This window comes from Capsicum annuum, chromosome 10 (assembly GCF_002878395.1).
Source record: "Capsicum annuum cultivar UCD-10X-F1 chromosome 10, UCD10Xv1.1, whole genome shotgun sequence".
Taxonomy (NCBI): Eukaryota; Viridiplantae; Streptophyta; class Magnoliopsida; order Solanales; family Solanaceae; genus Capsicum; species Capsicum annuum.
In genome coordinates, this window is record NC_061120.1 from 182472718 (window position 1) to 182496875 (window position 24158).

The following is a 24158-nucleotide window of genomic DNA, read 5'->3' on the forward strand; positions in this document are numbered from 1 at the left end:
ACATTTGAATTAAAGTGTAAATTTAAAAACTTGTAGGCTATTCTCAAACTTATCAAACTTTCTTAATCTATAATAAAGTAATTATCATCTCCACTCAATTATTAAGACTTGTGTCACCTATACCTCATTTTAAAACTTTTTTGTCACCTACAGCTCAAAGCTTCGAGAAAGAAAAAAAAAATTGGAAAAAGAAGAAAAGGAAAAAAAATTCTAAAATTTAAAATTTGAAATTGAAGGAATTCTTAAAAAATTAATAAATTTTAAAAATATATATTTTACACCTCAAAATTATGACCATTTTTAATTTAAAGAATTCTTTTATCACCCTCCAATTAATTTTCTCTAAACACTACTTCTTGTTGAGAAAATAACACAAACACAAAAAGCTATTTTTGCATTTGGGCGCAAATTCACCTCATTCATCTTCACTCTCAAAACTAAAGTAGCTGAATCCAGTAGCAGAAAGTTGCATTAATGGCATCCAACGTCAATACGTCCGACAGCGATACAGTAATTCTCAACTGTATCGACTCCGACGTGTCCACACTTGACGGAGATTACGAACAAATCACTGTCATTTCAACAACTCAAGTCACTCAATGGGACTTAACATCACTTGTCCATCGCCCAATTGTTAAAATCAAAGCTAATCGACAAAGGCAAATTACCTTTTCTCTTTATTTCTCTTTCTTTTTCCCTATAACATCTATGTTTTACTTTTTTTTTTCTTTTGGTTAATACTTTATTTTTTCAAGTACAGGCTCATTCAGCAATCTTCCTATTTTCACGGATTATTGAGTGGAAGCTTCAGGTATAATAATTTCCTTCTTCTTGTTTTGTAAGTTACTTCCTCCCTTCATTTTTACTCCCCATGTTTCGAAAAAGAGTCTGCATTTTAACAGGTATTTCCACTTTCCTTTTTAGTTCGTCCCCAAAAGAATATCACCTTATTATAATTAGAAACAACTTTAAAATTCCCCTTTACCCTTAATGAAATGATTTATGACCATATAAATTTCTAATTGGTTTGTACCATAAGTTTCAAAAGTCTTTCTTTTTATTCTTATACACCGTGCCAAGTCAAATACTGTCACATAAAATGGAATGGAGGGAGTATTTTTTTTTTAATCATATTAATATGAGAAGACAACTATAGCATTTTTGATATAGTTTTCAAACATCTTAATTTTAAAGTTAAAATATTAAATTAATCTACTTCACTTTAACTTTGAAATTTAGTCAAATTGACTTTCATAAAGCGAAATATGATAGGTAAAAATGAACGGAGGGAGTAATAGTGAACAAGACACATAAAGTATCCCGATTTTTTGAGAGATTACCTTACCTCTTTATTATTTGGTTTAACTGTTTCAGTGAATCTTGCTTTGACTCTATATCTGTTCATTGGGACATGGAATCACTTTTGAGTCTGTTGAGATTTACCTTTGGATGTTCATTGGACCTTACTTCAGAAAACTTCCTTCCTTTGTATGAGGTAAGAATTCCGGTTATCAGTATCGTTGTCAACAATTACTTTTATTTGCTGAAGAGGTTTCACTGATGTATTTTTCTGTTGGTCACTTGGAAACCTGTGAAAGTACATTACTACTTTTTTGTTAGCTTAGTGATGTCATAGTGTCTGGGGGTGAAAAGCCTTGCCCTTGTAATGGATAAGAGTTCTGCATGCCTCCATTTTTTTTAGTGGGGTGGAAGGGGTTAAATAAGGTACTAAGTTTAGGTCAATACCAAGGAAGTATCAAATGTGTGTCGTTACAAAAACTCAGTCTTCACTCTTCCATTATAAATGTGGGAAACTTATCCACGGTGGTCGTCGAGGAGTTTCTCAGTAATTAAAAAAACAAAGGGAACTAACGAAACCTGATAGAGGGTCTAAGTCATCTTCAGCACGGTATACTAGAATTTCAAAAGAGGGATTGCCCAGTTCACAAAGAATTCTGCATTCACACAAGATCCATGTAAGCACCACAATCAAGGGGGTATGATGTTGGCAGCCTACCTTGACACATACATAATGTATCGAACCCGATGGAGACAATTTTATTATTGCTCAAAAGTTCCTCTTCATAAATTACAAATATTTGTATCTAAGTCTATGAATTGGCATGGCCTTGTCATGGAACGTCTGTGATTTTTCTTCAGTATTAACAGCCAAACAATTCAATATGTCACACTATCAAACAAAAAAGATCTGTTATGATGCCTTGTTGGACCTAGGATTGGTGGGTTTAGTTAAAAATTAATAAATACAAAGTTGTTCGAGCTTATAGATTGTTAGAGGTTGAGAGAAAACAGTGAATTTCCACAGCGAGTTTCCAAAGTGTAGTTCTGAGAAAATGACGATAGGATAAATGGCAGAGCTGGGGAATGGGATAGTTCTGGCACTGGCAGTATGGTGTCCTGAGGAACAGAAGGTTTGAGTGAAGCCCTTTGAGAATTTTAGCAAATACTGTTAGAGTTAATCCTTGAGGTCAACTATCCTTCTTTGCAAAAGGCCATCGACAACAAACAACCCCTTTGTTTCTTTCAAAGATTATGTCTCTGGGGCAAGAGAATATTATCTGTGAAGGGCCTGGTATTCATTTTCTCTATATTTGGTAGTTAGGGGATGACGCCAATGCATGCTGGAACAACCACGGGTAAATGTCTCCCTGATTGTACAAATACATACCTACTTTTTCCACTATTTAACCACCCAAAACAAATGTATAAAGTGAAGGCGGTTCTTCATTAATTCATTGTCGTCTTTCTTTGCTTAAAACCCTTTACTACTTTAAGCATATTGTGCTTGTTAAATGGTGCCTTCAATTTTATCCCATTCAGTTTGGAGTCTATCCAAATCGAGTTGTTACCTTTTAGGGTTCCTTCCCTCCTAGATCAATATCGACATTTGACACGATAGGTTAGAATTCTACATGTATAAGTTAAATGAATTTCCTTTTCACAAAGGTGAAAAGTTTGAAGCAAACCAAAAAGGAATTGTGCAAGCATATGATGGATGGTAGTGCGAGTGTTGTTTAGCAAGAATTCCTTGTCCGAGGTGGTTTACCTGTCTATAACTGTCAAAGATTGTTGGTAATTGTCAAGGTTTTTGTTTCATATTCCAAACAATGCCTTGTTTGATAGCTTCATCGCGTTTATTGGACTATATTGTCATAGATTATCTTGGTGACATTTTTTTTACCTACTAAAGTATAGGATACGTTAGCTAGCAATCATATTGTCTTAATGTACATGAGTGGAGCTGTAAGCACATGAGGAGGGAAGAACCTTAGAAGGTGACTTCTCTAAGCCAAATATTTTTGTTTATATTTATCCTTTTCAAAAGATCTAGGACTAGATTTTTCGCAATCATAGGAGAAGCATGCCTCATCCACGATAAGTTGAGTTATCTCTTTATCACTGGTCATAAAAGAAAGTGAAGCTTTATGAAAGAATGTTACCCTTATCACTGGGTGTTGTGTTTGCATTGAGCCCAATGCTAGAGTACTCCAGGACAAAAGCATGCTCCAACTTTAGTTCAGGAAGGTTTGTTTTTGCATTGCAATGTTGTAACTTAGGACTGTTTTATAGGATAACATTGAATGTCTTCCAAAGCAGTCACAAATATATCTTGTTTAAGCCTTTTATTCATTTATGCATTCATATTTTGTCAATTAAGATAAAATATTTTTTCTTATTAAAGATCCACGTCTGGATTTTTGTTTTTTCCCTTCCTCTTCCTCGTAGAAGGTAAAAGAAGGATATAAAGTTGAATCTCCTCAATGTTCAGTGGAAAGATGTTCATTTCCAACCTTTGATGTTTTACTATATCCTGAAGGTCCATTTTGACTTGATATTTCCTTTTGCAAGTCTCTAAACAGTGATCAGATGCAACCTGTTGTTGTTTGTCAAAATAATTTCGAATATTTGATCGTGGACTTTTTCTTGGTAAATGTCTGATCTTGCGCATTATTCTGCCAGGCTGCATTATTTTTTGGAGTGGACAAGCTTCTTTTGGTATGTCGAAGTTGGCTGGACTATGTAACATCTGAAGTCAGGATTAGGCCTCCTCAATTACGTTTAGAAGATTTGGTCCTTATCTGGGATTATGGTAGAGAGAATGGTAGCAATATTTTTTATTTTTAGCAACTGGAAAAATGATATTTGCAGCATATTGCTCGTCATATTACATTTTTAATGTTATTCCATGGGTTGTCTCTTATAGATTAAATGGGATATCATGCAGCAATTGATTTTATTCCACAACTGACTGGTTATCTGGCGAGGAACTTTGTAAGTGCTTAAATTGTACTTTGTCCAAGTCCCCAAATTGTTCTCTCATTCAATATTCCTTGATTTAATTGGTATGATTCAAATGTATATACGTATTGCATACCTCGTGCAATTCTTTTCTCTTTTCCATGGACAACTTCCGTAAAAAACAAGTTCATCAAAAAATTTGGCAGCAATTTTGCTCTTTAGTTGCATTAACTTTACATCTTTCAGTGATAAGGTCAGTGGTATTCTCGTCTTTTTAACAAGTTCTCTGTAGACACTGCCACCACATGTGGTTAAAGTTAGCCATTCAGTGTAAAATATTGAATTTTGAGAGTTGTTACAAAAAAAATTTAAGCGTAGTAACTGGAATAGGTTTATCTTTCTGAGGCGTCTTACAAGAGGTTCTAGTCATTTTCTTGTTTGGAGAATGTAATAAGCGGGTGAGAGAATGATGTTTTGTACCTTTAAAAGAAATATATTCCTCAAAATGTTTTTAGGAAAAGAATGCTCACATGTTTTGAAGACTATCCCTTCGTCCATACCCTTACTCTGCTACCATCAGCCAATTTACCTTCTCACCCTGTCCATACCACCTCCCTTTACCCTGTAAAGTACGTTGACCTTTGCACTTCACCTTTCACCCAATCTTCCATGACCTTTCCCCTACCTCGTAATCCCACTGTTATCCCGTTAGACTCGGCATTTGTTTTAAAGACATTTTCGTGCCATTAGATATGCTTCACCTTTTCAAATTTCTTACTTCACTCGTGTAGTTAATAGTGTGTTTTATGTCAGTTCTGCTGAAATATCTAAAGTATACTACTTTGACTATAAGCAGGAACATGTATAGCTACTAAACAAGCCCAGGAGCTGTTGCTGTGATTTAGCAAAATAAGCCAGAGAAAACATGCCTTTCATATTAGTCTTAATTATTTGAATGATTAGTCGGCATGTCACATGATGTTTCCTTCTACTTTCCAACAACTGTTCCAGATGTAATTTTCTTTCTTACCGCAGATATGGATGGCATCCTGTGACTCATTTCACAATATCCCTTTTGAATTGTTGCTTTCCTGTGTAAAGCATCCTTGTTTGACAGTAGATAGGTTAGTACTCTCTTTATCTGTTAAAATTAAAAGGCTGTCTGATGCAATGTCTCATTTCAACTGCAATCCTGATTTCATGGTGACTTTTTACAGCGAGATGCATCTCTGTGATGCTATTCTACTATGGCTTGCCGCTAACACCAAACCATCTGATCTTTTGAGCTCAACTGGTGATTCTCGCCTTGAAATTTTAAGAGAGGTATAAGATACTGTTGGGATTGAGTTACGTGACATGATATGTCCAATTGAATATTGTTTGTCTTCGTGTGTGTCGGAGAGAGGCTTAAAGAAGAGGTGGTGGGGGTGGGGGGAGGTGTGGGTGACAATTTGTAGTGACCGTATTCTTTCAGACTTGAAGACTGCAACTAGTTTTGCCTTGTGCATGCTAAAATGACACCACCACCACCAACAAACCCAGTATATTCCCACTTAGTGGGGTCTGGGCATGCTAAAATGAGACCACATTGGCAAATTAGGTTTAACAATCTGTGCAATGAAAACATGTAAGAATGATTTAGCCTACTTAAGTGAGATTAGTTATCACTGCTGATTGGGACTTTTGCAATATAAGATTCCGGAAATAGATATTCCTTTTTCTTTTTTAACAAAAGAAGTGTTTTTTTTTTTCCTCTGTTTTTGTTGTTTTATGACGTTTTATTCGTGTGACTCTTATCTTTGTTGATGACATGCCTACTTAATAGCTTTTGAACATCACACTCAATTTTCTTGTACTTATAGGGCAGCTCACTTGTTTTGTTTGGCTTTTCTTGCATATCTGATTTATGTAATAACATTATAGATGCATTAATCTCAGTACAGTTTTGCTGCTGATAATGTGTTCCAATTTGATAATTTATGGAGATATTATTTCTGTAAAATCTTAATGTGTAATTAAACACACGAATAGCTGGTTCCCTTTTAGATGCAAGAAAATTTTGCAGCTACTTCTTGAAAAATTTACACGTCTAAAAACTATAAGCTGAGGGCCTATGATTCTTGCCCCAATATCTTTGCTGCATATGCATTTGAATCCTTTCTTGATTACTCTGACTTAGTCATTTATGTGACCGTTGTCTTTGTTAACAGATCCGCACTGGCCTTTTGTCATTGCCATTTGCTGCTGGTATGAGCAGTCCTTTGAGTTGTTACTTTCAATGCACTAAGGCTCAAGTGTTATTTAGGTTTCTTCTGATCATATCTGTATTTTTTGTTTGCATTTTAGGGAAACGGAGATGCCCCTTCTTCTCGAAGTTCGCTGAAAGAAGTGTGGTTGCTATCTGTAGTTTAGCTACCTCCCGTTCCTTTAGCTTAGCTGACATTCTTGGAGGTGGCGACTGTAAGCTCAGGATCCGGTTGACTGAATACACTAAGGTTAACATTTTTGCAGCATCCTTCAATGTTTGTGGGTTTTGCTTTCATTTTTCATTTAGATTCCAGAAAAATATAGTCCACGTAACTACTCATGGTTGTCTTATCCGTTTTGATTGATTGACTAATCAAAGATTCTAGAAGACTTGAAATCTGGGGACTAAAGTGGCCTGTCTGACAACTTAATTATGAAAGTCATTTCACATGAAATTATTTTATATTCTTTTTGGAAGTGTTGTAATTTTGTAGAGGCAAAAGGAAAACAAAAAGAAAAACAAGGAGTGTTTATAACTTATTTTAGACCTAGACATCCTTTTCTATTAAGAAGTAGAGCTTTCTGCGTTAAGCTAGCTTAATACCTTTCCCCATGCCTTCACTCAACGGATGGAATAATGCTAATATTCTGCAGACAATTCAAATGATGTGAATAAATGATTCTCCTTATAGTTTTCACTTCACCCTATCTGTTCTTGGAGACTTTCCAAGAATTGAACTTGCTAGAACTTTGGGCACGATCTAAACTCAACTTTCTCCCTTTAGTCACTTGTTGAAAATAAAAGATTAGCACATCCAACATCATCAAGAGTAAGCTTGGGCTTGATTATAAAATATCACTTACAGGGTCAAAAGTGAAAAAATCATTTTGCTTGCGCTTGATTCTAAAATATCACTTAAGAGTGTCAAAAGTGGGAAAAATCATTTTTTTATCTTCACTTTTCCTCTTTTACTGGAAATGAAGTTGTGAACTTTCATACAATATTAACACTTAAACAGCAGCCATTTTCATTGCTTAATTCCTTTTCTGAATCTCCTCTGTAGGTATTGGACCTTTCCGGCTGCCCACAAATTAGTCTGCCTCTTCTTCTCCTGGACATGCTTCCTTCTTCCAATAATTTGGACAAAATGCTGATGAAGAAGCTTAATCAGCTTTCACTCAAACTTGAGCGCCATATGGATATATCTCGGATTCAGTGGGATATTTTCCCTGTTTTGACTTTTGAAGCTGTGCAAGTGGTGGATGTTTCAAATTGTTCTGTACTACATCTTGAAGCTGCCATTGAGTGCTTTTCCAAGTCATTTCCCTCCCTAACAACATTAAAAGCTGCTTATATTTTGAACTTCAGAACAATGATGTTGTACCAATTGTTACAGAGATGCCCACTACTCTCAGACATTGATCTAATAGTGGACAGTACTCCTGTAATACCAGCAAAGGTCTCAGTTATAGCTTCATTCCCTGATGTGACGCTGCAGATATCAACATCTTCCAGTGATGAGACATATCCTAGTGTACCTGTGTTTCATTTTTCTGGGCAGCTCTCAAATATTACAAAACTCATATTGGAGGGTCGAACAGATATCTATGGTATGATATTTGTCCGTAGCTCTAATCCCATCCCACAATCAAAGGAAATGTCTCTTTCTGGGAAATCATTTTTCATTTTCTGGCCCTTAAAACTGAACTTGAACCAAGTATCTTCCCATTGTACTTTATTCCTGGTGAAAGTGTATGAGCCTTAAAGCCTTTTCTGGTTATGAAAAGAATGCTTAGGGACAAAGCACGAAAAATAATACCTGATATCTTAGAATGGTTATATCCTGAAGGTGAAGGGAGGAAGACCACTGAAAAAAGAATGATTCTCTTATCTTCTCTTGGATCCCGTCCATCAAAGTTATTTAATCTATATGGTCGAACAACCAGACACAAAAGTCAAAGAAAAGAACAGTATGAAACAGAAATACTGCTGCTGGTACCCAAAGAATTGTTTTATGTTGTGTGGTTCCTTTGCTTTTTCCAAAACTCTAGCTATGTAAATCTTGAGTAATTGCGTTTATCTGTTATATGGTGTCTTGCAAGTGACACCACGTCCTTTTTGTCATTCATATAGTTTGGGAATCACATCTATATGTTGCCTTGCAATCTTGTCTGTGCTTTTCTCGTGCTGTTAGCAGATCTTTATTGGAAACTCAGCTTGTTTGTACCCTCTTAATGATATGATGCCCTCTGCATTAAGCTAACTTGCTTCTCTTTGATATTCTCCAGATTCTGATCTCCACAATATTGCAGAGTGCTGCCCTTTCTTGTGTTGTATTAACCTCAATGCATGTACTTCCATAACTGATTCTGGCATATCCATTTTAGTATTGAAATGTATTGAGCTACATTCGATCTATGCGTGTGATACTTCATTTGGGCACAACTGTGTCCTGTCACTTTGCTGCAGTATCTCCAGATTTGACGCTGTGGAAATGAAAATGGCAGACCGCACCAATTCTTTAGCTTACAAACTTCAAATTCTGCATATAGGAGGCTGCAAAGGTGAGTAATGTTCTGACTTTTGTTTTCTGCCTCGCCTCATCCATGCTAATGTTTGTTAACAGAATATAAATTTGTAGATAGAATATTTCATTTGAAACTGTGGCTTACAGTTACTGCTTTGCATCTTCCAGTGTGACTTGAAAAAAAATTAGTTCAATGTGGATACAAGAACTCCTTTCTCCAAAATAAAACTGCAAGCTTGATGCTGGAGTCTTTCAAAAATCACAGAAGTAAAGATTTAAGCTGAGGATTTGGTTTCCACCTGAATCTCTTTTAGAAGCAACTTAATTTATTGATAGTTTAAAGAGCTTTTTTTGAACAATGACTGTTGGAACTTAAATTTTAGTCATTGCATGTATAACAAACAAAATTCTTGCGCAACTGCATTCAAAGGATTATTTTTTGCCTGTTGGAATCTCATGTAAGTCTCTAAAGTGTAAGATATGGAAGCTGACAATTATATTTGTGGTACATAATTTTCTTTTGATGAAGTTTATTTGTGGGACATGATTATAATCTCATTTCCAGTTTCAAAGCGGTTTCATCTCTTTCACTTCAATTTTCAAAAACTCTCCTCCTTTGCAGGTATCAATGAGATTTCTCTTTTGGAGCTGATCTCTCAAACACATAGAATAAGAAGTCTTTGTTTGAGGGAAACACAGCTTGTCGACAATTCTCTGTATAAATTTTCAGGATCATCACTGGAAATGCTTGACGTATCTGATACTAAGGTATGTAGGTAGTCCTGGAGGAACTTAAAGTTTGCTTTCTCCAAGTTTTTTCTGGAAAGTATGTGGATTTTTATGTTATCAGTTTGCTCTAGGAAATAAGCTGTCTCAAGTCTATGGAAAATACTCGCTGAGTTTGTGCCTCAAGCTTTTAGGGTGAGGTGTTGAAAGAGTGGAGGACTTAGGCTGAACCTCACCACCTGGCATATTGAAAATAATATTTCTTTGTATTTGGCTTGTATAAGATGCTCTGACAGGTGACAGCGCATGACAGACCTACCAAAGACTAAAAAAAATGCTGCTGTTCTAAAAGTTTTAAGTTTGAGGTAGGGGTACTTTCTTCGTACACTGTACCCTCCTCAGACCCTCTTTCTGGGATTACACTGGGTATTTTGTTGTTGTTTTAACAGTCTGAATTCCTAAAAAGGGTCGTTTCCACATTATTCTATTCGGTTATGTATTTCAGGAAATGTAGATCTGAGCCCTAAAGTGTACGACAAAACCATTGATGTTTTTTTACACTGTTATTTGTCCCGAGCCGGGGGTCTATCAGAAACAGCCTCTCTATTTCATCTGAGGTAGTGGTATGGACTGCGTGCACTTTACCCTCCCCAGACCGCACTTTGTGGGAAGACACTGGGTATGTTGTTGTTATTGTATATAGCTACCTTCTTGTTAGCCAAAGTAATTTGTTGACAAATAGAAGCAAGAGTTTATCGGTGGAGTTACTCTTTAACTTTTAAAGGTTTCTAGAAATCCGATCCATGCATTTTGAAGAAAATGTTAAAAATCAGCAGGCACTTACGTGCTTTCTGTTGCTAAACTCTCCACATCTCCGTTTAAGCTCCCTCTCCACTACATGGACTAGTGCCGAAGACTTCAATACATTTCGCTCCGTTTTACTGACTTGTAGTATCTCAGAATAGTTAGAAGGGAGCAATTTTTGGGGCTTCAGACTCTATAGGTGGAGCATTTGAGATAGAATGATGCTTATAGACAGTTGATTTGTGTCTAGCATGAAATTTGATAAGTTCCGTCGTAAACCCGGAGCTTAGATCAGCACAGTACTGCATGTCCGTATAACCAACTTATTATGCACTTTGGAATTTCAGGTTTCTTTCCATGCTGTGGGTCATGTTGTCCGCGGAAATCCTTATTTAAAATGTCTGATTGCCAGAGGCTGCAGGCATCTATTACAAGAGGAAAATGATACTCTAGAGAACTCTCCTGTTTTGTCATATAACTGTCCTGTATTTTATTATGAGCTGGGGAAGTCCTGCAATTTGGAGGAAATTTCTCTTGGTTGGGGATTCTCGTTCTTTTCATTGGAGGCCCTGCGGCCAGCAATTAAAATGTTGAAGACATTTATTGTTGGTTTAGGTGGATCTTTAGGTGAAGACGGACTCAAGCTGGTACCCACTTTTTGTCCTTGGCTAGAGACCTTGATTCTTTATTTCCAGGTACCGTGTTTATGCAAAAGTTCTTGGTAGTGTTTTGGCTAGTTTCAATCCAATTAGTAGTGTGCATGTTGAATAATTCTCAATGAACTGATGGTTGAGGGCCTGAACTGGTTTTCAATCATCTAAATTGTAAGGAGAGGTGATGACAGAACTAGTATAGTTGCGATTGGTTGGATCGTTGCAACTCACTTCCAGATCTTTTTCACCTTTTTGTCTTGTGTATTTCAATCATGGTTCCTCAAGTCTATTCACTTTCATGAAGTCTTTCTCATTGTCTTGAGTTCTCTTTTTGTAGTGTATCACCTTCTAGTTTCTTTACTATTAACGCCAATGGACGATGAAGTGTGATGTTTTCTTCAAGTAACATGTTGTGATGAAAGTTATCTTTAACTTGGGTCTTTATCCTTAAAAGTTAAGGTGAGGGGCTATAACTTATTTACGTGTGCTTGGAAACGAAAGTTTCTTTGTTGTCTCTAAATCTGTTCATCTATATTTTAGGTTACAAAAGCTTGGAAAGACACCTATCATTCAATAAAATTAAGGAATGAAATTTGGGATTTCTCAGGTCCTTAAATTGGATTTTGGTTTAGCCACCACTATCTCATTGTATATCTACATCAATGATTCTATTTTCAAAAAGTATTAATATATAAGTTTAGAGCTTGTGGTTAGATTTATAAATTGTTGACATGAAAAAGCAAACAAACAAAGGAATCAGGCAGAGGGTGTATAATGTAAGTGTTTTATGATATATACTTGTACTAATGAGACTTATCGGGATAAAGTAGTGCTCTGTGGTTCTTTTCAGCACACTTATTACTTACAGGGTCTGACATACACATCTACATTTAGATCTGGGTGTTAGTTGGTTTGTATGGATAGAAAATGGCGATTGTTCATTTCATTGAGGATAGAAAAATAGGGGCATCCAGTTGTATAACACAATCTACCACCTTGTTGCACCTGGAAATCTAACTTCAGTTAGTTTATATTGTCCGAGTTTAGATGGTGTGTGTTTCAGAAGAGTGCTTGAAATCATTGTTGCCTACTTAATATTGCTGATCTTAACAGGTAATATCTGATTCTGTTGTAAGAAATATCTTGGGGACCTTGAAAAACTTGCAAGTCTTAGCTCTTTGCTATTGCTTTGGTGAGATTTCCTCATTAAGCTTCCAGTCCAGTGCACCCCGTTTGAGGAAATTGAAACTTGAAAGAGTATCAGCACACATGACCAACGATGATTTGCTTATCCTTACTCAGAATTGCATGAACTTAACTGAACTTTCGCTGGTGGGATGCAGACGTCTTAATTCAGGTCCGCACTACTCTCAATAACATCTTGTTCGAATTTGTATGATGTTTGGAAAATTCTCCTGTCTGAGGTTCATCCAGTTGTAACAAGCAAATCCAATATATTTATCCTCCAGATCAATTAGACAATTGCAACCACCACACCAATCCCAAGCTAGTTCCCTCCATTTTGATGTCCAAAAGTATAGGTTCTCTACACTTTTTACAGGCATGCAAATCTGTATCACGAAAAGACTCCTAAATATTGGACTCAAAGCAAGTATACCAACATGACTAAGCCTAATTCCAACCAATTGGTATCACTTATCTTCTTTCTTTTCTTCCGTTATGCCTTTATTTTCGCTAAGTTTGCCTGAATTTCTAGAGATTGTAGGTCTTTTGGAATAGGGTTTTCCAATTGATTTTAGGTGTGCCTTATCTCTTTTAACCGCAATCCCATCTTATCTCACCTCAACCTCACTTTTCTTATGTTGGCTAAACGTGTGGTGCATATATTCGATCTAACTTCTACTTATCCTAACTCAAACCTTCACTCACCATAATTCAAGTTCGGGTTAACATCCTCAGTAGTTTCGTCAATTAACACAATATTGTGTATAGATAATATGGGAACTCATCTCATAATTGGGGTAAACATGTATGGGTTAAATTACCTGTAAAATAAAACAAGTACATGCCAAATGCAAATAATTGGTGTTAACCTACCGTTATGGGAAACTCCTTTGTTTCTCCTATAATTACTCTCCTAATTACTCAATTGTAAATATTCTAAACCTTTCCCAAATTTACAATGAATAGGCCCTTGTCATATTAAAAAATTCCCGATTCTTAACACTTGTGGTGTCTTCTTTGTACATATTCTTTATGTATCATCCAGTTCTTCTCCAATATCGACCAAAGGACATTTCTTGACATTTCTTTATATGCTTGCTCTAGATCAATAAATAGAATGTGTAGATCTTCCTTCTTCTCCCTGTAATATTTTCATCAATTTCTTAGCAAGAATATGACCTTTATTGTTGTTGAATACAAAGGAAAATCACAAGCTGGAAGAATCTAGAAGAGTATGCTATGTGCAGGAAAATTGAGATTCTATTATAACTGTTTTCTTGAAACAGTTAATTACTCTTCTTAATGGCTAGTGAAGTAGTTAGACACTGTGGTAGTTGATTCTCCTATAAATAACTGACTATGTACAATTGATCACTACAAGTTGAATACACAAGATCTTTCATTCTACTCTCCAAAACTTCTTCTTCTGCTACTCGGTGCATATCTCATTGTTAAGAGTTAAAGTACTGATCTAAGAATAATTTCATGGTATCAGAGTCAAGCTGGCTGGATTAAAAACTAGTTACCTTAGTCGATTCTGGAGATTGAAGAAAGTGCTCAATCACAGATTCTGGTTTTCTCAGTTTCTTGAAGGATTTCTTGAGTCAAGATTTGAAGGTTCAAGTAATGGCAAATGGTGTTAATGGTGTCGAAATGGGTGGTGGATCAACCAGCAGTGCAGGAGTTGTAACTGCAATGGATTACAATCATCCTTTCTTTCTCAGTCCCACAGATGTTAGTGGTACACAGATCATCTCTTTCCAGTTGACAGGTGTGGAAAATTTCTCTATCTGGTTTCGATCTATGTGTATAGCCTTACTAGGAAGAAACAAGTTAGGACTAGTTCATGGTTCTTGCACTAAAGAAAAGATTTCTTCCGAATTGGGCAATCACGGGGAAAGAGTGAATGCTATTGTGTTATCATGGATTATGAATTCTGTGTCCAAAGAGTTACTAGGTGGAATCATGTATGCATCAGTTGCAAGTGTTGTGTGGAATGAGTTGTTTGAAAGATTCAACAAAGTGGATGATGCTAGAACTTTCAATCTACACAAGGAAATTGCCACACTTTCTCAAGGAACAACTCCTATGTCTTTCTCAAAACTGAAAGATCTATGGGAGGAATTTGAGGCACTTGTGCCTGCTCCTGGATGTGATTGTGAGAAATCCAAGGAGGTTGTTCTACATCTCCAAAAATTGAAGTTGTTTCAGTTTCTCATGGGACTAAATGAGACATATACTCAAGCTAGAAGCCAAATACTACTTCTGACTCCTTTGCCTACTGTGAATCAGGCATATGCCATGATAATGGGTGATGAAAGCCACAAAGCTGTAGCTACTAATGCAGGTGTGCTAGGATCTGGTCCTGCAGGTGCTGGTGGAAGTCTTGACTTAGCCATGTTTACAAATGGGACACAGAAATTCAAGAAGAACTACAACCTGTAGTGTGACTTCTGTCTAAAAGGTCATACTAAGGAAAATTGTTGGAAGTTAATTGGATATCCTCAAGATCACAAGTTCAAAAAGAGGTTCAGGTCTGAAGCAGCTAATGCAGCATACAAGGTGACTATTGATTCTCAAGATAATGCAGAAATAACTACAAGGCAAGGCCCTCACTCAAGATCTGTCCAAAGTAATTGGTTCAATGATGGAAGTCATCAAGGAGATTCTGAATTGTAGCTGGATCAACTAGGCCAGATGGGAACAACAGCCTTTACTAAGGAATAATATGATCAGATCCTGAAGATAATCAACAAAACTAGTGGTGCTAACACTTCCACTGAGGCAACAAATGCTGCAAAGACAGGTATTAGTGTATTGAAGCTTCATATGATTCTAGAACTTGGATAATTGACACTGGAGCCACAAATCATATGGTTGGAAAGTTAGACTTATTAATGGATAAGTCCATAACACAACTAGATAATCCAAGGAAGGTGTATTTACCTAATGGTGATCTAACTGAAGTTACACATGTGGGATCCAGTTATTTGTCAGCTGAAAAGAGCATTACAAATGTGTATCGTATTCCTCAGTTTACATGCAGCCTGCTTTCAGTGTCACAACTGACCAAGGAATGAAGATGTTTAGTGAATTTCTTCCCTGATTGGAAAGGTGAGGGGGATTGGTAAGCTTGATGGAGGTCTGTTTCTCTTAGTGAATACTCAAGAAAGGAAGGTTACAGCAGCAACAAAAGTCTCTACTAAAGCTGGTGAGAGTAAAGTTCAAGCTGAGGTTGATCTGTGGCATAGAAGATTAGGACATGCCTCCTCTAATATTACTTCTGAAGTTGCTACCTAATGAGTCTCATGTAGTAGAAGATAGAGTAAAGAAGTGTAGTGTTTGTCCTTGTGCCAAGCCAACCAGAATTCCTTTTCCTACAAGTAGTGCTCAGTCTGCATGTTGTTTTGATCTAATACATATGGACCTATGGGGACCTTATAAGATTCCAACTATGAGTGGTAACAGATTTTTCTTAACAGTGGTTGATGATTGTTCCAGATTTACTTGGTTGTTCTTGTTGAAACTCAAGTCAGATGTGTATGTTCAGATACAACAATTTCTTGAGTATGTTAAGACACAGTTTGACAAAACTGTGAAAGTGAGTAGAACTGACAATGGAACTGAATTTGTGAACTCATTGTGCAGTAGTTTGTTTGCAACAAAGGGTATTGTACATCACACCTCATGTGCTTATTCACCTCAACAAAATGGTGTGGCTGAAAGAAAGCACAGACACATTTTGGAGGTCACAAGAGCATTGAGGTTTCAAGCAACAATACCTGTTAAGTTTTGGGGATATTGTGTTCTAGTTGTTGTTTACATCATAAACAGGTTACCTAACTCAAGTATTGATTATTATACTCCATATAAGAAGTTGTATGGTACTAAACCATCTTGTGAGCAATTAAGAGTAATAGGTTGTCTCTGTTATGCTAAAGTGCTAAATGAGTCTGACAAGCCCATGCCAAGATCAAGAGCAGCTGTGCTGATGGGCTATTCAAGTACCAAGAAGGGATATGTCTTATATGACATATCTACTAATGTTTTCTTTGTTAGTAGGGATGTGTCCTTCAGGGAAGATGTGTTGATGATCAAATTCCCTATCATGTTTTTCCATTGGAAGATCAATATTCAGTAGCAAGTGATGCTATGACACCTTTGCAGGCTCCTATAAATGTCTCATCTCAAGAAGTTCCTAACATAGTTAATCAGCAAGAGCAACTACAGCCTGGTGTGCCTACATCTAGACAGATCATAACCAAGGTCTATCAAAGTAGATCAAACAGGAATCAAGAGGTTATTCAGCAAGAACAACAACCACAGAGGGTTTCTAATGCTACACAACCTGCAACTCAACCATCTGTATGTCAAGATCAAAGGAAGTCAACTAGAGAAAAGAAGTCACCAGCATGGATGAATGACTGTCTCTAAGAACACAAAGAAGGTACCTCATGCTCTTGCTTATTATGTGTCATATGATAGACTATCTCAATCCTATAAGAGTTATGTGTTGAAAACATCATGTGTGACTGAGCCTACAAACTACTCTAAGGCCTGCAAAGATCCTAGATGGGTGGAAGCAATGAAGAGTGAAATAGAGGCCTTAAACTCTAATCACACTTGGGAGATTGTTCCTTTGCCTACAGGTAAGAAGGTTATTGGTTGCAGGTGGATATATAAGGTGAAATATAAAGCTTCAGGTGAGGTTGAGAGGTTTAAAGCTAGACTTGTAACAAAGGGCTATGGGCAAAGAGAAGGGATTGATTATAAAGAAAGCTTCTCACCAGTTGTGAAGATGAAAACAGTAAGAACTGTTCTTGCTACCGCTGCAAAGAAGAACTGGTTTATCCATCAAATGGATGTATATAATGCATTCCTAAATGGTGATCTCACTAATGAAGTATACATGGAATTGCCTCAGGGATTTGCCAGTCAGGGGGAGAATGCAGTATGCAGACTGACCAAATCCTTGTATGGCTTAAAGCAAGCACCTAGACAATGGAACACAAAGCTATCAGAAGTCTTATTGAAATCTCAGTTTGTTCAAAGTCAGTATGATCCATCTCTATATATAAGAAGAACACCAGAAGGAATCACTTCACTTTGGTACTTGTGTATGTTGATGACAGGCTAATCACTGGTGACAGCTTGAAACTGATAGAAGATGCAAAGGTTATTCTACAACAAAGCTTCAAGATGAAGGATCTAGGTGATTTAAGGTTCTTCCTTGGCATAGAATTTGCAAGATCAAGCAGAGGAATGCTAATGCACCAGAGGAAGTACACTCTAGAACTACTATCAGAGTTGGGACTGACAACAGCTAAACCAGTCACTCCTATGGACTACAATGTCAAATTGACCTCAAAACAGTTTGATGATTATATCAAACAGTTACAACCTACTGATGACCCTCTTGCAGATCAAGGTGCATATCAGAAATTGATTGGAAAGCTACTATACTTAACCATGACTAGACCTGATATTGCATTTAGTGTACGAACACTAAGTCAGTTTCTACAAGAACCAAAGAAGTCTCGCATGGATGCTGCAATCAGAGTTGTAAGATATGTTAAAAATCAACCTGGTCAGAGTGTGTTACTATCTAGTGAACCAAGTGATCAAGTGAGTGCTTACTGTGATGCAGATTGGGCATCGTGTCCTCAAACCAGGAGATCAGTAACTGGTTACTTTGTAAAGATTGGAAAATTAGTTGTATGCTGGAAGTCAAAGAAATAAGCAACTATTTCCAGAAGTTCAGCTGAGGCTGAATTTTGAAGTTTAGCAGCTGTAACAGCTGAGCTAGTTTGGATACTAGGATTGCTAAAGGAGATTGGAATGGAAGTAAAGTTACCAGTCAAGGTGTTTAGTGACAGCAAATCAGCTATTCAAATAGCTGCCAATCCAGTTTACCATGAAAAAACTAAACACATTGACATTGATTGCTTTTTTATAAGAGAAAAGATAAGCCAAGGGATGATCACTACAAACTACATTGCTACAGAAGATCAACCTGCAGATATGCTGACCAAAGGCCTTACCAAGGCTCAACAAGTGCATCTAAATCACAAGCTAGGAATGTGTGACATTTTTTCACCTTCCTAGCTTGAGGGGGAGGGTGAATACAAAGGAAAATCACAAGCTGGAAGAATCTAGAAGAGTATTCTATGTGCAGGAAAATTGAGATTCTATGATAACTGTTTTCTTCAAACAGTTAATTACTTTTCTTAACGGTTAGTTAAGTAGTTAGACATTGTGGTAGTTGATTCTCCTATAAATAACTATGTACAATTGATCACTACAAGTTGAATACACAAGATCTCTCATTCTACTCTCCAAAACTTCTTCTTCTTCTCTGCTCTACTTACTCTGTTCTTCTTCTTCTTCTGCTACTCAGTGCATATCTCATTATTAAGAGTTAAAGCACTGATCTACGAATAATTTCAATTATAGATTTACCAAGCATAATGCCAAATTGGTTGTTAATCACTCTTTTAGTGTCCCTGTGTTTGCGCTCTATCCCTCTTTCCCAAGGTTTCACCGCATGATTCACAAGTTAAATGCCGCAATAGTTTGCAAACTTTGAAGATCCACATTGTTTTTATATATTGGAATCTTTTCCAGTCCAATTATGAGATCAAAATCCTGGTTTTATGACCTTATAATTTTTCTTTACAGAGTCGCAAGATACTATTTCAAATGGTTGGCCAGGGATGATCTCTCTTCATTTAGAGGTTTGCCGTTGTTATTTTCACTCTGCTTGTTGTATACTTGTTGTTGAAAATATGTCTCAGAAATAAATTAGAAGTAGATAACTATTAGTAGTTTTAAATTATTAGAGTTCTATGTGACTTAGGCTTAGGAATTAGTTATCCCTTTGTTATTTGAATTTGAATTTGAATTGAAGTCTAGTTAGAAATTTAGCTACAAATATATGTTTTGAGTTATTAATAAAACAATTCCCTTTGACAATACAATTGCAGTATTTTTTTCTCTCCAAGTCTTTCTCTGTTATTGCTTTAAAGATCAAATCCAAAAATCAACAATTGGTATCTAGAGCCAATTTTTTTAGGGATCTGTGAGTGAGATGAATTCTGAAAACAACTTTTTCCAAATAGCTCGTCCTGTCTTTGATGGTGAGAATTACCAATTTTGGGAAGTAAGAATGGAGACTTATCTTGAGGCTTTAGATCTTTGGGAGGCCATGGGGGAGGATTTTGATGTTCTTTCGCTGCCAGATAATCCCACGGTGGCCCGATCAAAAGCCAAAAGGAAAAGAAAATAAAAAAATTAAAGGCAAAAACAATTTTGTTTGCTAGTGTGTCTACAATTTTCACGAGAAGTATGGCCCTTAAATCAGTAAAAGAAGTTTGGGATGATTTGAAGGAAGAATATACAGGAGATGATAGAATATGAGGCATGAAAGTGTTGAATCTAATAAGAGAATTCGAATTGCAAAAGATGAAGGAATCTGAGACTGTCAAAGAGTACTTAGACCGACTTCTTGGCATTGTTAACAAGGTAAGATTGCTTGACACAAAATTTGAAAATTCAAGAATTGTTGAAAAAATTCTTGTTACAGTGTCTGAAAGATACGAAGTATCAATAATTACCTTGGAAAACACAAAAGACCTATCCAAGATTACCTTGGCAGAATTGTTGAATACATTGCAGGCGCAAGAGCAAAGGAGACTTATGAGGCAAGATGGTATGGTTGAAGGAGCTTTGACAGCCAACCACAAGACTCAAAGCAAGGGTAATAATTCAAGAAAAAACTACTCATCTTGTCAGCACTGTGGCAAAATAGGTCATCCTTCATTTAAATATTGGAAGAGACAAGATGCACAATGCAAGATCTGCAATCAGCTTGGTCATGAAGCTTTGATTTGCAAAAACAAATCTAAAAAATATGAAGCAGATGCCCAAGTCACCAAAGAAGAAGAAGAAGATCACTTATTTGTGGCAACATATTCTTCAACCAAGAAATCTGATTTTTTGGATGATTGACAGTGTTTGTACAAACCACGTGACATATGACAAAACTCTTTTTAAAGAGTTTCTGCCTTTGGAAAATAAGAAAGTCAGAATTGGGAATGATGACTATATTCCTGCAGATGGAAAAAGGAATGTTGCAATCAAAACAATTTCAGAAGATGCACACAAGCCTTGCAAGACCAAAGATGAATTGACAGATTTATTCAAGAGGTCAAATTTAAACGAGCCTGCAATCTACAATTTCTGATCAAAGGAGGAATGGTGAAGATATGTCTCAGAAATAAAGTAGATAACTATTAATAGTTTTAAATTATTAGAGTTCTATGTGGCTTAGAGTTAGACATTAGTTATCCCTTTGTTATTTGAATTGAAGTCTAGTTAGAAATTTAGCTATAAATATATGTTTTGAATTATTAATAAAACAATTACCTTTGACAATACAATTGCAGTATTTTTTCTCTTCAACTCATCTCTGTTATTTCTTTAATTTCAAAGTCAAAAACCAACACTTGCTGGCATATTTCTTTTTGAAATTTCTAATTCTTCAAGCCGAAGAAAGAATTTAATTTTACTTGTGTGATGGGATTCTTAAATTCTACAGCTTCCCAATGATCTCTCTGGAGAGTAATTGGGAGAAGAAAATATACTAGCATGTTAGGTGTCATTTTTTAGGCTATTAAAGTTTCTTCACGTGCAGTTGTTGCAACTTAAGTTTTGCAACCTGTTACCAACATTTCTAACTATGGAGAAAAGGTTATTTTCACACGAGGTGCATATATGGTGGGAATCTGAAGATTTCTAGTTTTATGGACCTTGGGTCTAACTCAACCCCAAAAGCTAGCTCAAGCGATGAGGATTGCCCAAGACACATTAAAGGGACCACCTTGGACATATGGAGAGTGGACAATTGAATATGAGGTCTCAACATCGAAATGAGAATTGAGATGTCTTTCTCTAATACCATAACGCATGTTATGGATCTTGGCCCTAACTTGACCCTAAAAGCTAGTTTAAGAGCTGAGGATTGCCCAAGCCTTAGTAAAGAGACCAGCCATCTCTTAAAGGGCGACGGAGACTCTTCACACCCTGGGTGAAAACAGAGAAAATGGATAAGCAATTTAATAAATGGATGCACATTTCCTGTTGTCATTCATCTAGTATCAGCTACTAGAATTTGGAATCAGTTGTATCGCCACAAACAGAATGTAGCCTGAGATCATAATCTCTGTGAAGTTGGATGCTTAAAAATAAAAAGTGTCTCATGCAACCCTAAGGTAAAAAATGCCCTGAAGCATTAAGATGCTCCTAAGTAGTAACTAAATTCCTAATGATAAGTATAATTACCTGAGATCACAATCTGTTAAAATACACACAGAGACCTAAACCATGTTGTGTCCTAAATTGCAGCATGACAAGTACAGATCCACTGTTTTTCTGGAACTAGACTTATGAAGCCAAAATACTTCCCTATATCAGTTACAGAGGTTTGATGCATAAGAAGTGTTTAGTTTTTTTATCCATATGACGGAGATATATGTAGTTTCATTTTTAGATGCTCAATCAAAACAATCCTAAACTTTAGTCGCTTTATAGCTTGTTCCGTCACTAGTATCTTTGGGTTTGAAACTTATTTTGTTTATTTCCTCTAGATATGTAATTAGCTGTGTCTATTTACTCACAATCTCATGTGATCTAATCTTATTTAGGACTGTGGTGAAGTAACTGCTAAGGGTGTCACTTCGCTTATGAATTGTCTAGCACTTGAAGATCTTTTACTACGTCATAATGTAAGTCTTCTACTACTGAACGTCCTGCACTTCTGTAGATCAAATAAAAATCAAATGAGGAGGATCAATACTACTGAACAATGAATTCCAAAGGGCATACAAACTTAATCTGATTCATCTTTTTCTTTTTGCTCTATGCGTGAGGACTTCTAGGAAGTCTGTGTGAGTCCTATCAACTATTTGAGACCGTACAAACTTGGAGATGTTTTAGTGTGGCTGAAATAACATTGTTGCCATGATTTTCTTTTTTTTTTGGAAACTGTTAAATGTGTATTCCTCAGCACTATGGACATGCTGGACACCATCAGGAAGAGTTACATAAGAAAAACAAAGAGAGAAGAAGATACTTACAGAGATCTTAATAAATCTACAAAATGATCTGTATCCTCAAGACCTACTTCTACACACCAAAAGAAGAAAGATACCATACAATTCCATTTAACTTTCTGAATGGAATTGGATCTATCTTCATAACACCTCTCATTTCTCTCTCTCCAAACTGTCCACCAGATGCATTGTGGTATGATCCTCCACTACTTCTTTTGACTTTTGCTGCCTCCCCTTTTCATCCAGCAGCAATACAAATCTGCAGTATACTCAGGCATAGTCCAACTTGCCTCTGTTATGTTGAGAAATAAAGACCAAAGTTGTGCTGTAAAAATGCAGTGTAAAAACAGGTGGCTATTTGTTTCATCTGTCTCATTGCATAAGCAGCACCTGGAAACTATGATGGACCCTTTTTTTTTTTTCAAAACTTCCTGTGTCAGGCATATTATGTGAAGTACCTAATCAATTCTCTCTTTGAAGGGGGAAGTCACTGTTATTCATAAATTAAGTGTTGTTACTGAGCTGAGTTCAACTTGTGAATGTTAGGGCCTTGGAATTGACAGAAATTTTATCATCCGTGCTGCTTCAGGGGTAAGCATAGATAACTTCTGTTTATCATTTAAGACATGAACCAGACATTTCTTAATAATATATTCTAATGCAATTAGATGCCACTGCTCCGGAAGGTAGCAGTTGATGTTTGCGATGCAAAGGATGGTGACTTTGATCTTCCAGATGTAAGACCGATTCAGACCCCATTTTTCTTTTTTAAAATCACTATTGCAGCTGCAACAGCTGTATACTGTTGAGCTTCTTACATAAAACTGAGTAAAGTGGCTCGAGTGAATCTCCTTTTCCGTGTCGAGTGGTGCTTGGGTGTTGCTCTATTTATTCTATCACCTCATGTTCTGGCATTGCGTCCATAAAACTATTGCCAAGAAGTCCTTAATAATCTAGACAACCTCTATGTTGTCGTCCTGATATTTGTATATCTGGTTCAGTTTCCTGACAGGAACTTCTTACGCATAGTGAAGATAGCTAGATGCAACTTAAAAAGGCGCACATTAGGTTCAACAAAATCTGGAACTTGTACAACTCCGGTGCACGCAGAGACTCTGATACTGACATGGGACAGTAGGAAACTCTCGAGAACTGTCATCAAGGAAAGATTATAGCATTTGATAGCCAAAAATGATGATGGTGATTCCAAATGTATGCACATTACTGGCACAATGATGCAACGTTTTCCAAAGTCATCAAGTCGTATTGCTGGGCTTTGGGCAGATCAGTGCATAGCTGATGGCAGAGAAATAAGTCTCTAATACAATACTTGGCATTCTCCGTCTGTTGTAACCTTTTTTTTTTATATTTAACTCTCCCTTGGTTGAACACCGCAAGGGGTAGGAATAGTTAGCCCCGTTTGTTGCAAAATTATATTGTGGAGATAGAACAAACACGAATTTTTATTATTATCTATAAACTATTTATTCCCCTTGAAAGCGGATGAATAATTAAGTTACAGTTCGGACGAAGTCCAGCATATCATTTGAACATTTTTTTTTTTCTGTCAGACGGGGCCTTGATATTTAGAAGAAGAAAAAGGCAGTCCAATACATTAAAGCTTCCGCTTCAGTCATTTAGTTATG

The 24158-nt window shown here is 36.5% G+C and overlaps 1 protein-coding gene across 7 annotated transcripts; it reads left to right on the forward strand.

The window, feature by feature from the left end:
- The first annotated feature begins 336 nt into the window (after positions 1–336).
- Positions 337–24044, forward strand: LOC107843414 (BTB/POZ domain-containing protein FBL11). 7 transcript variants are annotated; one of them, XM_016687699.2, is made up of 19 exons: positions 338–659; positions 761–811; positions 1375–1495; positions 3982–4123; positions 4247–4293; positions 5296–5384; positions 5478–5583; positions 6471–6507; positions 6607–6755; positions 7572–8118; positions 8797–9072; positions 9658–9803; positions 10913–11260; positions 12332–12575; positions 19082–19137; positions 22105–22185; positions 23059–23103; positions 23181–23249; positions 23514–24044. In XM_016687699.2, the coding sequence occupies exons 1-19, from the start codon at positions 475–477 to the stop codon at positions 23685–23687; spliced, it is 2913 nt and encodes a 970-aa protein (XP_016543185.1). In that variant the 5' UTR covers positions 338–474; the 3' UTR covers positions 23688–24044. The 7 variants fall into 7 exon arrangements, 5 of the variants coding, with proteins under 5 accessions (XP_047254566.1, XP_016543185.1, XP_016543186.1 ...); XM_016687700.2 differs by having other exon boundaries at positions 3982–4111; XR_007046245.1 differs by lacking the exons at positions 19082–19137; positions 23514–24044 and having other exon boundaries at positions 337–659; positions 23181–23204.
- Positions 24045–24158: the final 114 nt, after the last annotated feature.

What these genes read in the sequence shown, in the direction of transcription:
- LOC107843414 (XM_016687699.2), top strand. Translation starts at nt 475, where the DNA reads ATGGCATCCAACGTCAATACGTCCGACAGCGATACAGTAATTCTCAAC. An exon ending in TTATTGAGTGGAAGCTTCAG is followed by an intron (nt 812 to 1,374) that starts GTATAATAATTT and finishes TAACTGTTTCAG; the next exon opens with TGAATCTTGCTTTGACTCTA. An exon ending in GGATTATGGTAGAGAGAATG is followed by an intron (nt 4,124 to 4,246) that starts GTAGCAATATTT and finishes GATATCATGCAG; the next exon opens with CAATTGATTTTATTCCACAA.